The sequence below is a fragment of the Pseudonaja textilis genome, chromosome 2, assembly GCF_049901715.1.
Source record: "Pseudonaja textilis isolate UNSWEBS1 chromosome 2, rPseTex1.2, whole genome shotgun sequence".
Taxonomy (NCBI): domain Eukaryota; kingdom Metazoa; phylum Chordata; class Lepidosauria; order Squamata; family Elapidae; genus Pseudonaja; species Pseudonaja textilis.
In genome coordinates, this window is record NC_141991.1 from 117,779,559 (window position 1) to 117,797,423 (window position 17,865).

General features: G+C 36.9%; 1 protein-coding gene across 3 annotated transcripts in view; it reads left to right on the plus strand.

The window, feature by feature from the left end:
• Positions 1–4,320: 4,320 nt before the first annotated feature.
• The window catches only part of LOC113436985 (cholesterol transporter ABCA5), a 68,137-nt gene continuing 54,592 nt past the window's right edge, over positions 4,321–17,865 (plus strand). For 2 of the 3 annotated variants that reach the window (XM_026701711.2, XM_087925024.1), the window contains exons 1-6: positions 4,321–4,702; positions 5,036–5,224; positions 11,082–11,194; positions 13,542–13,746; positions 15,622–15,783; positions 16,069–16,166. In XM_026701711.2, the coding sequence (XP_026557496.2) occupies positions 5,221–5,224; positions 11,082–11,194; positions 13,542–13,746; positions 15,622–15,783; positions 16,069–16,166 (582 nt within the window). In that variant the 5' untranslated portion in view covers positions 4,321–4,702; positions 5,036–5,220. The remainder of the gene's footprint in view (positions 4,703–5,035; positions 5,225–11,081; positions 11,195–13,541; positions 13,747–15,621; positions 15,784–16,068; positions 16,167–17,865) is intronic. The other variant, XM_087925025.1, reaches the window with a different exon arrangement.

Genomic DNA, 17,865 nt, shown 5'->3' on the forward strand with positions numbered 1-17,865 from the left:
GCTGCCAGTTTGACACCCCGATCTAGGGCATTATTTGGAGAAAGAAAGTCAACTTGTGTTTTATTAAACAAGATATCCATTTGAATTACATTGTGAAGATTCATGTCCACAAAAAGTCAGAATTATATTTGATAAAAGGATAGTGTCTTCAGAATCTGATCAATTCCCTGTTGTCCTTGATTGCCTTTTTCTATTACTGTTATGCTCATTGATATATATTAGAGCAATATGCTTAGCAGACTTTTGGATCAATGTCATTGTTTGTGCATATCCTTTGATTATTTATTAAATTTAGAATTTTTGAATAACATCTCTATTCATTTTCAACCACAGTGCTGTTACATTGAAGAGTTTACTTTGAAAAGGACCAACTTGTATTTTCCTTGGGTTGGTAGAACATTCTGCTATACTCCCTAACATCAGGGATAAGAAAGAAGAAAGTTGGCTACTGTCCAAATTAGACACAACAGTTTGGAGTGTGTAAACTGTTGAAATATTATTTAAGATAGATTTCACTTTCTGATTGGAGAATATCCAAATGGAGATCATTCTAAATGTGTGGGAAAGGTCCTTACTTTAATCAACAAATTATTAAATTGCTGAAAACAACTAATTTCCGTTCATAGTGAGAAGCCAGTTAATATGAACAAAATCAATGGCATGAGGCTGGCAATGAAAATAGCTGGCACAAGGAAAAACAAACAGAGCCTCTGGAAGCCTATCTTCCTCCATTAATGTTATTACAACAGACAGAAAGAACTGATTATGTTGATATATGAGGAGAGAATCCTTTTTATTGTTTGGGCTTGAAGGACCAGAAGATTTGCTATTTTCAGACTACTAATCAGTTGGTGGGATAATCAGCACAAAAACTCACTGAGAGTAATTTGTTTTCTGTATCTCTGGTAACCATCCTGTGTAGGCATCAAACAGTTTCTTCAAATCATTAAATTTTACAGAGATAATTGCTAATTGCTCAGACAAGGCTATTATAGTCTGAGCAGTTAACAGACAATGTTTAACCAAAAATTCTGAAGGAGCTGTGTTCAGGAGGTATTATTTAACTCATCGGCTACAATCTCATTGGAGGCATAGAACCAAATATTAGCGTCAAAATTTGCAGTGTGCTTGTTACAGGCAATATTTTCCTGGAAGTCATCACTCCACAGGAATATGTCACCCTCACTACAAAGGGAGTTTGATGCAGTTTGAATCTGTTTACAGAATTCTAAGAGATTAAAGCTACAGTTGAAGTTTTTGAGGTAAGAAGAAGGTAATTAATGTTTGGTTGTTTTGCTGCCTCTGCTGCTTTTTAAAGTTCCAGGACTGGTTCTGTGTCTCTATTTTTTCTTACTTATACTACAGGGACTTTCAAATAAAGCTAATAAAATAAACAAAATATTAAGACAGATTAGAATAAAACAAATAAGGGATAAAGAGAAGGAAACAATAACAAAAGTCAAATAAAATAAACAGCTTATATGGAACTTTAAAAAGGACACTGTTCAATTCCTTCTTGAAAAAAAAAACAGATGTTTTGTTATTAGTTTTATCATTTACAAGATGTTTTAAAGATTTAATCTGTTTCAAAAATTATTCTGTATCCCCCTAAATTATTTCTGAGTGTCTGATGAAAAACCGAATTACCGAATGATAAAAGTGTGATGAAAGAGTTAGATAAAATGGATATGGTAAAAAAATGTAAAAAGTTAAGAAACTCAAATTAAGAATTTTATTATTTGAAAGTAATTTTACAAATGAATATTTGAAAAATAATAGAAAGTCAAAACAGCTATCATATTAATGCAATGCTTAATTGTATTATTAAAATATATTTGGCCTATACGAGATTGAAATCTCTTCAAACTATGGTTGTATACATGAAAGACATTTCTAGACTGTGATATTATGTACTATAGTCTCCCAATCTGAATGCCTTTCACATATTTAGACTTCATTTCACAGAATTAGCCAATTCTAGAACCACATTTTAATTTTCAAGGCCTTTTACAAACTCAAGGTTAACCGCACCAAACTTGATTGTAGGAAATATGACTTCAGCCACAGAGTGTTCAGTGTCTGGAATACTCCACCTGACTCTGTGGTTTCTTCCCCAAACCCCCAAAACTTTCCTTAGACTGTCTACTATTGACCTCACCCCTTTCCTAAGAGGTCTGTAGGGGGCGTGCATAAGCACACCAACGTGCCTCCCGTCCCTGTCCTATTGTGTCTTTTATTTTTCTTATATGTATCCATTTCAAGTATTAATAGCTATGTTTATATGTATATCTGTTATCTTATAATTGCCTGACAAAATAAAATAAATAAAAAATACATTACAAAAAACAAAAAAACAAAACCAAACCAAAAGCATATTTTAAAAAAAAGAAATTAAGGTAAATATTAATTTACCTTAAATAAATATATCCTTTTATTTATCAAATGTTAAAACAATTAATTTCCCTCACAGAAGATAAAATATTACAGGTAAAACATTACATATACTGTAATAGATAGTTCACATCTTACATCTTTCCTTTAGTAACTGTTTAAAGCAGGCTTGTCCAACCCATGGCCCACATGCGGCCCAGGTCGCCTCGTAATGCGGCCCAGTGCCCACCCCAATCTTCGTGCCAGAGCCAGCGAGGAGGAGGAGGAGAGGCAGGCGCGAGGTGGGGCGAGGCGAGTGCCACGCCAAGCAGCAACAGAAAAGGTGGGTGCCGTCAGAGCGCCACCTCCTGCTATTGCCGCCACCGCCGCTGCCGCTTCTGCCCCTGCCGCCGCCGTTTCTTCCCCCACCATCGCTGCTGCTTCTGCCTTCCAGTCCTGCCTCATCCAGCCGGACCATTTGCAGGAGGAGAGGTAGGCGCGAGGCGGGCGAGCTTTCTTCCCCCCTCCCCCCCCCGCAAAATTTGGCCGAAAAAAAAACCGTGATAAAAAATAAATATTTTTTAATTAATAATTAATAATAAATAATAAAAACATCTCACTAACTTCATTTCCAAATAAATTTAATATGTTAACTATGTTTTCTATGGTTTTTTTGGATGATCAGTTATCGTTACTGTTATTTTATTTTATGTGTGGCCCAAACCAAATTTTCATCTTCTAATATGGCCCAGGGAAGGTGAAAGGTTGGAGACCCCTGGGCTAAATTGTGGTGATAAACTGAGGACTCCCTGTAATTTACAATAGGTAGTCATTGACTTACAACCACAATTGAGCCCAAAATTTGTTAAGTGAAAATTTATTGAGTTCTGCCCCATTTTATGATATTTCTTGCACAGTTGTTAAGTGAATCACTGCAGTTGATAAATTACTAATCTGGTTGTTAAGTGAATCTGGTTTCCCGATTGACTTTGCTTGTCAGAAGGTTGCAAAAAGTGATCACATGAGCCTGGGACACTGCAAGGGTAGTTAAGTCTGAACCAGTTGCCAAGCATCTGAATTTTGATCACATGATCCTGGGGATGGTACAAAAGTAACTATGAAAAAAATGGTCAGGTCACTTTTTTCAGTGCCGCTGTAACTTTAAACTGTCAATCATTGAATTGTTGTTAAGTCAAGGACTATCTGTAGTACCCTTTCCTGAGAAAGAGACAAGGAAGCCATCACTGTAGGAACTTTTGCTTCAAGGTATTTTTGTCACTTATATTATACTTTATTGGATAGTTATGAAGCACAGGTGGAAAACGTGTGACTTCTCAGATGTGGCAGAACTCAACATACTCCCCAGTGAATCCAGGGCTGCTAGGAGTTCATCAACATGCAGTAGTCCATACACTGACTGTAATCTGTTTACCAAGCCTGCGTCCTTATTTAGGAATAACCGATTCGTTTTCCTCCATGTGCACACAATCAGAAGGGATCGTGATCCACACCCTTTTTAGGCTGAAATTTATCTTCTCGTCCGCTCGGGAGAGTGGGTTCCAGTGAAGTCGACGGGAGGAACTTTATTTTCGCTAGACATATCTAGGGCATCCGCATTGAGTATTAAATCCCTTCTGCTGAATCCTCTTCGGCGTACACACGTTTAACTTCCGATGCCTTGTCGCTCGCGAAAGAGGAACGTTTACTGGGATAACCTCTTTATTAATTTTGAATTTTTTTCGCGGCGCAGAACAACATTGGGCAAGAGTTAGGAAGAAGGAGCTGTTGCGGACGTGACGGTGGATGTGAAGAAAACCGTCTTACGAAGAAAGCTCTGCCTTATGACACAAGCTGGAATAATGACATCGTTCGCGCTAGGTGCACGCGTCATTCCCCAAATATGTTTATTGCCTTTTAACGTCCCCTCCTCCCCCCGCCTTTTTTTTGGCCGGCCTTTAGCTATTCCAGGGTTGGGAGGCGGAGGAGACAGGCAGACAGACAGAGACTGGCTCTGCTGGCGGAAACTTGCTCCCGCCATTGGCGACGCTCCCTCCTCTCCTCCGAAGACCAAACAAAGCGAGAGGGACGGGAGCGACGGCTCCTCGGAGGGAAGGGGAGTCCTCGGCTGCTGCAATCCCTGCCGCCGACAGCTCCGTGGAGAGTAACGAAAGCACCTTTCCCGGCGGGAAGCTTAAGGCGGCTCGGTTTTTTGTTTTTTTTTTGGTCTCGCGGGCGCCGAAAGGCCCGGGTTGACGAGAACCAGCCGCGGCGACGAGCCCTCGTATACATCCCCCCACTGCATGCAGTTCAGTCGCGGCCAGGCGGGCTTGAGGTGAAGTTGGCTGTCTGGGTGGAAGCGGGGAGGAAAAGGCTGTGGGCTGTGGCTGCTTTCTGCCTGCGGCCCCGGAGAGCAGGAGTGCGGTGGGAGGCGGGCTGGAAGAGGTCGGAGAAGGCGAGACGGGCGTGAAGAGAAAGCAAAGGAGGCTGCCCGGGAGGGAAGGGAGTGGGGAGCAGAGGCGGGAGTCAACGGCACGCTATAAAGGCGGGAGAGGTGCGGCACGACAAAGGGGGGGGAGAAGGAGGAGGAACGAGAGGCTTTCCCGAAGCCTCTTTGGGCTCGGTTGAATGCAGGAAGACAGCCGGCTTTTGCTTCGCTTGGCCGCAGGTGTTTCTCGCTCGGCGTGGTCAATTATTGAGGAGCTAATCAGCAAGAGCTGCGGGTGTCAGATGTCCCTTGCCTGTTGACCCACGACGCAGCGCGTGCTGTGGTGATCGTGTGACAAGCTGTCTTTTGGTCGAGGTGTAGATCTCCGGTTGCCTGAGACGGTGCCTGTCTAAGTGAGGGGCTTCATGGGTGAGACATGGGGTGCTTTCCCCATTCCATTCTCTTTTTCTTGACTCTCTGTTTACTCATCTCAGAGCATCATTAAGCCTGTGTTGTTACATGTATTGCATTGCTAGCAGCTGTGTAATGTATACCGTACAGGTAGGGAAGTCAAAGAGAAAAGTGAGTATTTAGATCCAAACAATAAGAAATCTGAACAACAAATATGTGTTAGGGGTAGCATTGTTCATTATGAGATGACAAATGGGACTTCTCAGTATGTACAGAATGAGTTTATGATTTGCTTCAGATAGATCCTAAGGCTATTCTGAACAAATTACCAGCAATTAAAATACAATTGCAGCAATTATCAAATATATAATTGCACAGATTATGGACAAGAAAAGGGGTCTGTATTTGTAAACAGGGAAAGACCTAATTTGAGGATGTTAATTTGAGGATGAATTACTATTAATTTTCAGAATAGTTAACTGTTAACTAATGCAAGTATTTGGAAACTATGGGAGTTCTTGAAGAATTATGTAATTCAGAAACTGGGAGAATGAGACAGGGAAAAATTAGCTATCTCCATCCCTTTTCCCCAGTAGAACATCAGATTTTGAATTATGCTGCACTTTCTTGAAAACACAGCATAGTATTTTCTAGAAGAACAGAAAACATAAATTAATATAGTAAAATGTTTGTGAACGTTCAATGTAAGACATTTAAAGTTTTTAAAAGGAAATTAAAATACAGATTTATTTTTAACTTAATTGTCTATATGAAGAAAAGAGATGAAAAGCATAAAACGCCAACAAACAACTGGCAGCTGTATTGTGTATAATACAAGTAGTCCTCAATTTACAACCATTCATTTAGTGACCAAAGTTACAATGGCATTGAAAAAGTGACATGACCAGTTTTCACACTTAAAACTGTTGCAGCATCCTGGTGGTCACGTAATCAGAATTCGGGCACTTGACAACTGGCATATATTTTTGACAGTTGCACTGTCCCAGGGTCATGTGATCACCATTTGTAACCTTCACAGCTGGCTTCTGACAAGCAAAATCAATAGGGGATTCACTTAATCACATGATTCACCTAACAGTGGTTAACAGGTTGTAAAATGGGGCATAGCTCACTTAACTTAGTGAGTTAAGCAACAGAAATTATGGACTCCATTGTGGTTGTAAATTGAGGACTACTTGTAATGCATCCCACCAGATCACTACAGTTATGTGCAATTACAATTCATTTATCTAATGTATTCTAGTCCTTGAAGGTTTATGCCATAAGCCTTTAAGAATATATTGTAAAAGGCAGTAAGATTATCATTATTTGGCACTTCTAGTTTCTAAATTTTTTTGAATGCTCTACAGATTTTTTAAAAAGCTAGTGTTAGGTTGTGTGATGCCAAACAGAAACAGAAATGAAGTAGAAAGAGAAAATTTCTTATAAATATGTTGTATGACTGGATTGACACTTATTCCCCTTTTCATGTAGATTATGGTAGCAGTTGGTAGCTGGTTAGTATCTGATTAGATATGCTATAAAGAAGGATGTTAAACTTAAATTGTCTCTCATTAGATTTCAAGATACTACAAGCTAGATTTTAATAACCGGGGCCTATAATCTTGAGAAATTTAGAAACCTGTAACATACTCGTTTTAAGTGTGATGACTGCAGTCCCATATACATCCTCAACTTCACCCTCTCCCGAGATACATACTGTGCCCATTTTCCTACTGTTCTTGCAGGACCCTTAAGACCTGGCTCTGTTACCAATTCTGGGTTAATATGTTTATGTTTAAAATCCTGTGATGCTTCTTGATTGTTATGATTCCTTGTCATCTAATTGTAAACTCTTTAATTGTAAACCCTGATGTTGTAAAGTCACCCAGAAACTTTTGGAGTGGGTAATCATAACAAATCTAACTATTATGTAATTACCAGGACTAAGATCTGTCCAACACAGTAAAAACAGATGTGCTGATGTGGATCAGTTGTTCTGATAAGCACTACTACCCAGAGTTTGAATTGAAAACTACTAAATTATTCCTATAAGTTGTCTCACTTTTAAGCAGAACTGGTATCCAGATCTAATTCTGTGCTCTGCTATCATTGTCTGTTTACCTTTCTCTCTGATTGTGAAAACAGGGAGAGATAATCCCTAGGCAGCTGAGATTCTGAAATGTAGGTTTTTTTTTAATCGTAGTATACTACCATATTGTGCCAATAAATGTTTCAGGATTTGATATTTAAGTGCCAAATGCTTTCTGTATAAGCTTTTTCTCTTTAATTGGGAGGTGCTATGAGGAAAAAAGTGCTTATAATGGGTCATCTTGTATAGCACCTCAGTAGTACCATTAGGGTACTACTTGTGTAAATTCAGCTCTCTATAGACTACTCAGCAGGAGGAACAAGAGGACTTGCCAGTAGAGAGGGTTATTTATTGAAGTAAATATATTCTATCATCTAAGGAGATCTCTCAGTGTAATTACCAAAATGCATTTCTAAAAAGTACTAAATTCAGCTTTCGTAAAAACAAATACTAAACAAATACTAAATACTTGAACATTGGAACTGTTTTGTTTTAATCTATGCCTATTTACATGTACCATTTCTTAGATATTTTACTTTGACTAGATTACTATAGAAGTATAGCCTGCTTGTCAGCTTGAACCTGATATGAAGGCTGGCTGCATTTTTATGCATACTTAAAAAGAATTTAATCCAATTGAAAGTTTATTCTTTGGATTAGGATATAAGAGATGCACATAGATACAATGCTATACTATATATGCATTTCTTAATTCACTAATTCTATCCTGTTGGTAGACTAATTTTAGATCTAGTTTATTGCACAGTTTTTCATAAGATTGGTCTTACTGGCCTTCTTTTTCCAGACTTCAGAATGACTCTGTTTTATTTGCTTGAAGTCTGTGGAAGAACTTGGAGCTTGATTTTGACCTGTGGAAAAATACAAGCATGCTAAACTTGGAACAATTAGTTTGGGTAATTGTTTTTCTTTTCGGGAGGGCAGCTATTTTATATGGGTGAGATCCCCCCCCCCCCAATAATTACATATTTTCTCTTTGGCACTCTTTTCAACAAGCATTGCTTTGGCATGATACTGGAAGAGCAAAAACAATGTCATTCTGCAGAAGCTTAGTGCAGGGGGCCTTCTATGAGTCATCATTCCTAGCTTCTTAGAATAGATAAACTTCAGTTGCTACTTTCTTAGCACTGGATCTAAATGCTGAGGGCAGGAAAACTTCAGTGGTATCAATAGTTTTGCAAAGGAGTAGATGGGAATTCACTGTGGGAGAGGGATTTTCAAGTAATTTGGTCAAATTTCCCTGAGTTTTAAAAAATAATTATATATTTCCACGATTTTTAAAAATTCTTTCTCCTTTACCTTCACATTAAATTCTGTATCTATTTCCCTTTTGCAATTTCAGATTTTGTGATTAACTGGTGTTTGAAATGTCCTGAAATAGATATTTTTACTTTGTTTTTTAATTTTTAAAACATACAGTAAAGTAAAAAATTACTGTTTTTGAATACATTGTGTTTAATAGATATTTTAGTCAAGCACAATAGTACAACACTATCAGGTCAAGTTGTAGTGTTAATTTACATGTTTCATAACATTCAGTTTATTTCTAACAGGCTTCATACCATGTTATCTCATGCTTAGTGCCATTACTGTGTTTCTTTATTTAATAAAGATAAATGATTGAGTGCTTTTATTTCCGTACAGTACACTACTATATTTCAGTATAGTACAGTTTTAAGAAGCCGTAAGCATTTCTATCTCAAAAAGAGATACCCTTCCAAAACATTAAATTTATTATTTTCCACACTACTAAGAAATGAGCCATTATCACTCAGTATTTTCAGTAGAAAACCCTTTAACCTTGTCAAAATGAATTACATGGTAGTAGATTTTAACAGAGAAAGAAGGCCCACTAGATTAGATTATATGCTTTTGCAAGATTATGTGCTCTTCAGTAATTTTAACATTTGAGAATAGATGTAGATTTACATGAATATCTGAATCTACATATAGGCTGCAAGTATTTGAACTTAGATTCACATACTAATTAGGGTTGTACATAATGAAGCTGAATATCATCAGTATAAAGCTGACAAATAGCTCCTGTGCAGCACTGCAAAGGATAGTTGCCAGCATGTTCATATAGATGTTACATAATATGGGTGATCAGAATTTGATGATGGCCAGTATCATCTCCTGATAGTAATGAAAGAGATAAGAACTATTACAAATCAGTTGATTTCTGTATTCCAAAATGACACCATGGTAAGTCATATTAGAAGACACACAGATCCAGGAATATCAGTGGGGACACATTCCACCCCCACACCCCGTTTTCCTGTAGGTTATTCCACAAGGTGATCAATGATAAGTTTTTGACACTGAATGTTCATTTAGGCTGTAAATCAAGGGTCTTCAACCTTGGCAAGTTTAAGACTTGTGGACTTCAATTCCTAGAATTCCTGAGCTAACATGATTAAAGGAAGAATTCTGGGAATTGAAGTCCACAAGTCTTAAAGCTGTCAAGTTTGAAGAACGCTGCTGTAAATTCTAACTTTTCCACTCTATTTCAAAAAGGGCACTCATATCAAAGACTTTGAAATATGAACATAATTTGAGTAGCATCAGTTGCAGAAAAACAATGCAATAAAATGTATTTAATTTATAAACCCTATTTTTATTGAGAGTATTATGATAGTTATAAAATATATAAATTATATGCGAGTATTCTGATTTCAACATTTTGCATTTGAATATTCCCTTTTATGCTTAATGTTGCAATGCTATCTTTGGGCTGGTTCACACACCCATGCTCAATGACAAAAAAAGGGGGAGGGGGAAGTACCAGATTTTATTTGATCTAGCATTGTTGCTATTGCTATTGCAAATAACAAATATGAAATTGTCAGTAAAATGCAGATACATACAAATAATAGTTTAAAAGCAAAAATGTTGCCATGATTAACTTTGGGAAATTATTTTGTACAACAGTGAGTCATGTAATTTTGGTTTTTTAAAAGAGTTAATTGGGCATATTAACCATAGTTTAAGATTTGGACAAATTCAAATTTAATAATAGAAACTGACAGCAAATAGTAATTGTATACATCCTAGACTTTATCCGAATATGTTAAGCTAATACTTCATTTGCAATTAAGAAAAAAATAAGTAGTCTTCTACTTACAATCACAAGTGGTACTGGAAATTCCACCACTAAGTGATCCAGTTGTTAAGTAAGTCATGCCTGATTCAACATTCCTTTTTGCCACAGCTGTAAGGTGAATAACCATAGTCATTAAGCAAATATAGCTTTGCTATTCAGAAGCTCCTGACTAGGTTGCAGATGTTGATCATGTGACTCCTCGATGTTGCAACTGTTGCAAATAAATGCCAGTTGCCAAGCACCTGAATTTTGATCATGTGACTGAGGTCACTGCAATAGGTGCAAATGATCAGTCATAAGTCACTTTTTTCAGCACTGTTGTAACTTTGAAATGAATGATCATAAATCGAGGATTGCTTGTTTTGTATTTAGAGCAGCAATATATTTGCAGGTAAGACTTCCTAAAATTTATCTGAGAAGCATTTGGATTATCATCCTGTACCTACTTGATATCACTTAAAGAGAATTAATAGAAGTTTATATAGGATTTGTTTTTGGATAGTGAAACACATAAAGATCTTATTTCACAGAAATGTATCCATTTAATATAGTGATTAGTAATATCATTAAGTATATTGAATGATACTATGGTTAAAACAAATTAATTGACTTAAAGGGGGGGCATACATTTAAAAGAGACATGTAATTGTTTTGCTTTTCAGATGCAAAAATGTCTACAGATGCTTCAAGACAAAAAGGAGTGTGGCGACAAACAAGAGCTCTTTTTTATAAGAATTGCTTAGTTAAATGGAGAACCAAGAAGAGTAGCGTTCAGGTCAGTTGATCTGCAATTTTTTTAATATTTGTACAGTCTTCTTCAACTTGACTTTGTAATCTTCAACTTGACAACAATAGTTGGGACAGGAATCTTGGGCATTGAGTGAAGCACTTGTTAAGTGAGATGCCCACGTGAACGCTTTGCTCAAGTACTTTAATCCCAACTCTCCCAGTTGTGGACATTAAGTGATTGTGCAGCTCATTAAGTGATCATGGGGGGATGCCTTGGGGTGGGAGAAGCGCTGGGAAGCCCTGTGCCATTGGCTTGTGGAAATGTCCCATGGACCAAGAGATCTCAGGTGGCTACAGGCTCACTGGTACATGAAAAGCTGAAGGAACGTAGGGCTTTTTCCCTACCCCTCCATGGCTAGGAGCTTCCCCCACTCTTCCTGCATCACCACACACAGGTCAATTTACTTTTGCCTTTTTCTGCAGCTGCTGAAAAAGCCTTTGTAGATTTCAGAACCATCACCTTTGCTAGCATTCTGGCCATTCTGAACACCTTTAAATTAAAAATGATATTCTGTAGGAACAATGATTCAAAAGTACAGTATTTAAGAGAATTAATATGAACAGGTCTCTGTTTTTTACAAATTTCCCAAGATACTCGGATACAATTGAAACTAGATACTGTATGTCTTATTCCACTGAATGGATTAACCTGATAATTTACCAAACCTTTGAGTAATTTTGAGAAATTTAAATAAAGAACATTGAACTATCAGTAAGACTCAAAATATCCTAAACATGTAAGAATATTCAACTCCAAACATTTTATATACTTTAACTGTGTAATAAAATAAGCCAGCGGTTCATATATCAATTAAACTATGTCTTTTAAGTTTCACAGAGTTGCCTCTAGGCGAGATGGGTAGCATATAAATTTAATAAATAAATAATGAGAGGAAATAAAACCTTTCCTGAGATATTTTAATTTAAGAGAAAAAATAATTCCATTTGCAATCACAAATAGATGGATTAAGATAGTATATTTTAACTCAAGAAATTATAATGGGGGGAATCTATATCTCAGAAAAACATATTAAAAGTTTATACCACATCAAAGGCTTTTTCTACATCCAGTGAAGCAATTACTTGACAATCTAGTTTTTCTGATTTTACTTTTAAAATATTAGCAGTCTAGTATTATCTGGAGCTTACTCTTAAAAGGCATAGCCTTTTATAAAGCCAAATTGTACAGGATGAATTGTAGGTAATATGTTTCTGAATTCCAGAACTGTAAACAATATTTAAAGAAAGCATGGATTAGCTTATGCCTTTCTACAGGATCTTTTCCAGGCTTCAATATTATACTTACATGAACCTCACAAAAAGAAGAGGGTAGAATTCAAATATTCAAAAATATTTTTATATACCACTATATGACAATAAAAATCTCAATATATATTGTATGTTATCGGATTAATACTGGATTAATCATGTGAACTAAGGCCTTTCTTTCTGTCTTTTTATTTCTGTTAGAATAAAAAATAAAAACAGATTAAGATGCTGAGACATACTGTAGACAAACTAGAGTGTAAAGAACATCATTTTGCTTTATTAGATTAAGCATATCCATTTTTGTTGGGCACAAGATATAGACTAACTCCAGTCTTGAGTTAGGATGATTTAAAAATGAAAATTAAGCTCCTCTTTCAGCAATATTGCACTTAGACAGTGGGACAATTATTCATTTCCTGGTATCAAGTATGTAGTTGTGATTGAATAATGCATGCTGAAACATTATGTTCATATTAGTCTTAGTCTTTTGCACACACTGAAATACCTATCTGTGTGAAATTTTCACATGTGATTCTTCTTGTATATTTGTTAATGATCTGTTCTATCAAATGTAGTTCATATTTGCCAGGGAAAACATGATTGCTAAGACTATAAAAGGGCATCAAACTGCAGATGACCTCATGTTCTATTTTAATTTTATAAGTATATTAATCTAGCAAACTTTGCCTGCTGTACTGGCCAATCAAAATTTGTTGTTGCCAGAGTGTAGATTTTATCTTTGAGCCCATATACTAGTGTCCAGTAAGTGCCAGTTATATCAAATCCCATCCTGCAAGAGAATGGAAATTAACCCTGTCCCTTCTTCAGCTCTAGATTTTGAAAAAGTCTAGATTTATAGTTAAGAGAAAGCTCTCTAATCACATGGAGAATAGTAGGAAGGATTAGTGAATAGTATACAAATATCCATATATGTAATGTTTAAATACTGAAATAATGTTAAATAGGTTTTTAAGAAGAGTCTCTGTTTCAGTGAGTATGATACACAGCTGTAAGTGGCTGTTTCTGAGTGTTACCCATTTAACATGTTGATTTTATTTGTGCAGGAAATACTGCTTCCACTTTTCTTTTTATTCTGGTTAATATTATTGAGCATGATGTATCCAAACAAAAAATATGATGAGGTACCTGATTCTGATCTTTATTCTGTGGATCACTCTATTATCTCTGAGTTTGTTGTTGGCTACACACCTGTGAACAATATGACGAGAAAAATCATGCACAAAATGTCTGCAGAATATTTTACAGAAGGTATTATAAACAAACTCTTCTGTTCTCCCAAATATTTATATTTTTCTCTGGTATTTACTAGGAAAATTCAGTTAGGAAAATAGATTAAACATGTTATTTCCATATAATAGCATGCATGTTGTTATTTCATATTAAATATTTATAACTATTCTTTTATATTAACACCCATTTGTTTATTTTGATTTTCCTTCTAAAGCTTATTCTAGCCATATGCCTCTTACTGGTATCCCAAATGAATCAACCATCCCGTACTCTTTGTGAGCCATTGAAGTTCTTGTGATTGGAGTGGGATACAAATGTGATAAATACATAAAACAAATAATAAAAGCCATATTCTAACGTATCTGATAATAGAAAGGAAAGGCTGCAGATCCAAATTTCTCTTAAAGTTCAGCAGGTTCCATGTGAACAAAACAAATAGATTAATGCCCCCTAACAGCGAGGATCAGAACCACTGGATATGTATCCAATGGAGCTAAACCTCATTCTACTTGGCACTGGCAAGGAGAATGTTCTTATGCCTTTGTTCCTCATGAATGAAAGAATCTTGCCATAATGCAGTCTGTGTTGAAAACCCATGCTTTTTAATATAAGTAGTCCTTGACGTATTTCTGTTGCTAAGCAAGACAATTGTTAAGTGAATTTTGCCCCATTTTACAACTTTTCTTGCCGCAGTTGTTCAGTGAATGACTGCAATTGTTAAGTTTAGTAACATGGTTGTTAAAGTAAAACTGGCTTCTCCATTGACTTTGCTTGTCAAGTTGCAAAAGGTGATCACATGACCTCAGGATACAGCAACTGTTATAAATATGAGTCAGTTGCCAAGTGTTTGAATTTTGATCACGTGACCATGGGGGTGCTGCAAAAGTCATAAGTGTGAAAAACTGTTGTAAGTCATTTTTTTCAGTGCTGTTGTAACTTCAAACAGTCACTAAACTGTTGTAAGTCAAGGACTACCTACACCAAATTCTATTTTATAGACTTAAACTGATCCACTTGAAATAACTTCTGTATTTTGCAAATACACATTACTCTCTTCATCTAAAAGATCCTACACTTTTAATAGAGACTTAAAAATGTAAGTTGACATCAATAGTTTCAGATATATTTTAGGCTCAATGTTATATGTAAACAAAAACAAATTATACGGTTAACAAATGAGACAGTTACAGATAAGATGACACTTGTATTACTGTGTTTCTCACAAAATAAGGCCAGGCTTTATTATTTTTTTTTGAGCCCCAAAAATGGCTAGGCCATCTTTTTGGGGGTGACTTAATTTCCTCCCCCCACGCGCATCCCCACCTAGAGCGCCCCACGCGCACTCACCTCGCCATGAGGCCGTTTCTTTCGGCCGATAGAAGTGGCTGGTGACTTTGCCCTCGGGGCGCTTCTATCAGCCAATAGAAGTGGCCTCATGGTGAGACATGGCTGCCCGCAGGGCGCTCCAGGAGGCCGCTTCTATTGCCGATAGAAGCGGCTGGTGACTCTGCCCTCGAGGAGCTTCTATTGGCCAATAGAAGTGGCCTCGTGGCGAGGTGATTCTGTCTGCGGGGTGCTTCTATGGGCCGATAGAGGCGAGTCTGCCCATGGGGTACTCTAGCCAAGGCTACCTGCGGGAGGCTCCTAAAGGCAAGTTTCCCCTCCTGCCCTTCCCCCCCATTTCTCTTCACCTCATATAGTTCAAGTGATGTGAGAAATGGTAGGGAACACACGGTTTAAATTGGCCTAAATTTTGGGGGAGGGGCTTAATTTCACCTTATGCCTAGAAAACATGCTGGGCCTTCCTATGGGGGGGCGTATTGTCAGAGAAACAAGGTAGTACAAATTTTCGGAGATAAAATAATTAGAAAAAAAAATACTTGTCTTTTATAGGAATCACTACTGAAGAATTTCTGACTGAGCAAGAAATGCAAGAGGCTACATTTCGTAGTCCCCGAAACTTTGTGGGTGTAATTTTTAAGGATTCTATGTCCTATCAACTCAGATTTCCTCCTGCAAAGGTTCCTGTTTCTGCAATTCATGTGGAATCAAGAGGTATTTAAATGTATATATAAATATTTGATTTTCCTCAGACATAGGAGCGATCTTTTGTAAAATTCTGTTTTATAATTTATTACTCAATTGACAAAATTACTTCTAGATACATTCAAAGATGCATAGATTCCATATATATTTTAAAAACATTCCAGCTATTTTGTTTCCTTAAAGTCATGCAATCATTCCAATATACTGTAAATGGAGATTATACCTGCTGGATATTTAATTTGAAGTCAGTGGAATAGTTAGATAGCAAAAAAAATTTTTTTAAATTTTTTACAGCCAGTTGTCCAAATCCTTCCAAGATATGTGAAGCTGAAACCTACTGGCGGTATGGATTTACAGCTCTCCAGATCTGTATTGATGCAGCCATTATTCAGGTAAATACAAATGATTAGCATACAACTCAATATTCCTTTGTATTAGTTAAAATACAGTATAATATTTATTTTTTCTTATATACAAAAAGGCTTTATCCAAGTGAGCAGTTAAGCTATGCAGTGATCTGAATTTGAAAAAAATACAATAGATAATTTGGAACACAGAACATTTCTTGACTGGTCCATAATACTATGTTTGAAGAAATATTTCCTAGTCAAATTTGTCTACCAAGTCTCCATATTATGGTTTTCTTGTCAGGTCTAGACAGTGCATAAACTAATGAGTCCCTGTAATAGTCACCAAAATGTTTGACTGAATTTTGATTTAATGTTCATAATTAATAGCTGAATATGAAATTCTTTTGCTTGAGATGCCACATGTATGTAAACAAAGTATCTTTTGGATTTATATTTTCACCAGAATATATGTGTGTGTGTGTGTGTTTTCTTAAGTTTTCGCGGGTATTTATATGTATGGTATTCAGCTTTGTTCAGGTATTTTCCCACGTCTTTAACTACAACTTTAAAAGCACAACTATAATGACGTGGGAAAATACCCGAACAAAGCTGAATACCATACATGTAAGTACCCGCGAAAACTTAAGAAAACACACACACACACACACACACACACACACACGTATATGTATGTGTGTGTATGTATGCATGTATGTATATATGGATCTTTGGTTATTCGGGTTTTCTCCCGCGTAAAATTGGAAATATCTAGGCGACATTTCGATGAAGACTCATTCATCATCTTCAAGCTTGTGTCTTCGGCTTTGTTTGGATTTGTGGGTGGCATTAGCCAGGGCTCTGGATTCGAATTCTTCCATACACAGGCATCACATCAAGACTGCCTTCAAAACAGACAGAAAAATAGCAGCCATCCTTAGAAACCCCAAAGATAAAATTGACCTGGAAAACCAAGGCATATATGAAGTCCCCTCTGCATCATGCCTGGCCACATACATTGGACAGACCAATAGAAGAATAAGTACCTGCCTGGATGAACACAAAAATGCAGTAAAAAAAGCTGGAATACACTTCCTCACTAGTCCAACACATGAAAGCCACAGGTCATAGCATCAACTTCAATGGCACCAAAACCCTAGCCACTATAGAAAACCCTAGCCACAGAATTATCAGAGAAGCCATAGAGATTGAAAAAAGACCTGAAAGCATGAATAGAAGAGATGATTCCACCAGACTGTCAATTATTTGTAAGCCTGCACTCACAAACAAAAAAAATCTCCACATCTCTAGCCAGGCAAACACCTGGGCATAAACAGATCCCCCCTAATACCTCCAGTTCAAACACACCCCAACCAGGCACCCAGATGAAACCTAGCTTCCTAACAAATGATAGCCATCCATTTACTCACAGCCAAGCTACACTAAAAGCCTCCAATACAAGAACACAATGTTGCCAGCCAATCAAGACACAAAAAAAGCCACAAAACAGACAGAAGATATTAGAAACACCAATCAAGCAGAACACTGCAAACTCCAAGACCAATAAACACAGACCAAGACTCCCAACCAATCAGGATTAAGAAAAAACCATTCTGGCACAGCAGTAGGCTAGCCCCAAATTTAAAACTGAAACAACTGTAAAAGTCTGACTCACAGACGAACACAATACAGAAGCCTGATGATGGCAGATGAGATTCTGCCGAAACGTTGCTACAACTTAAAA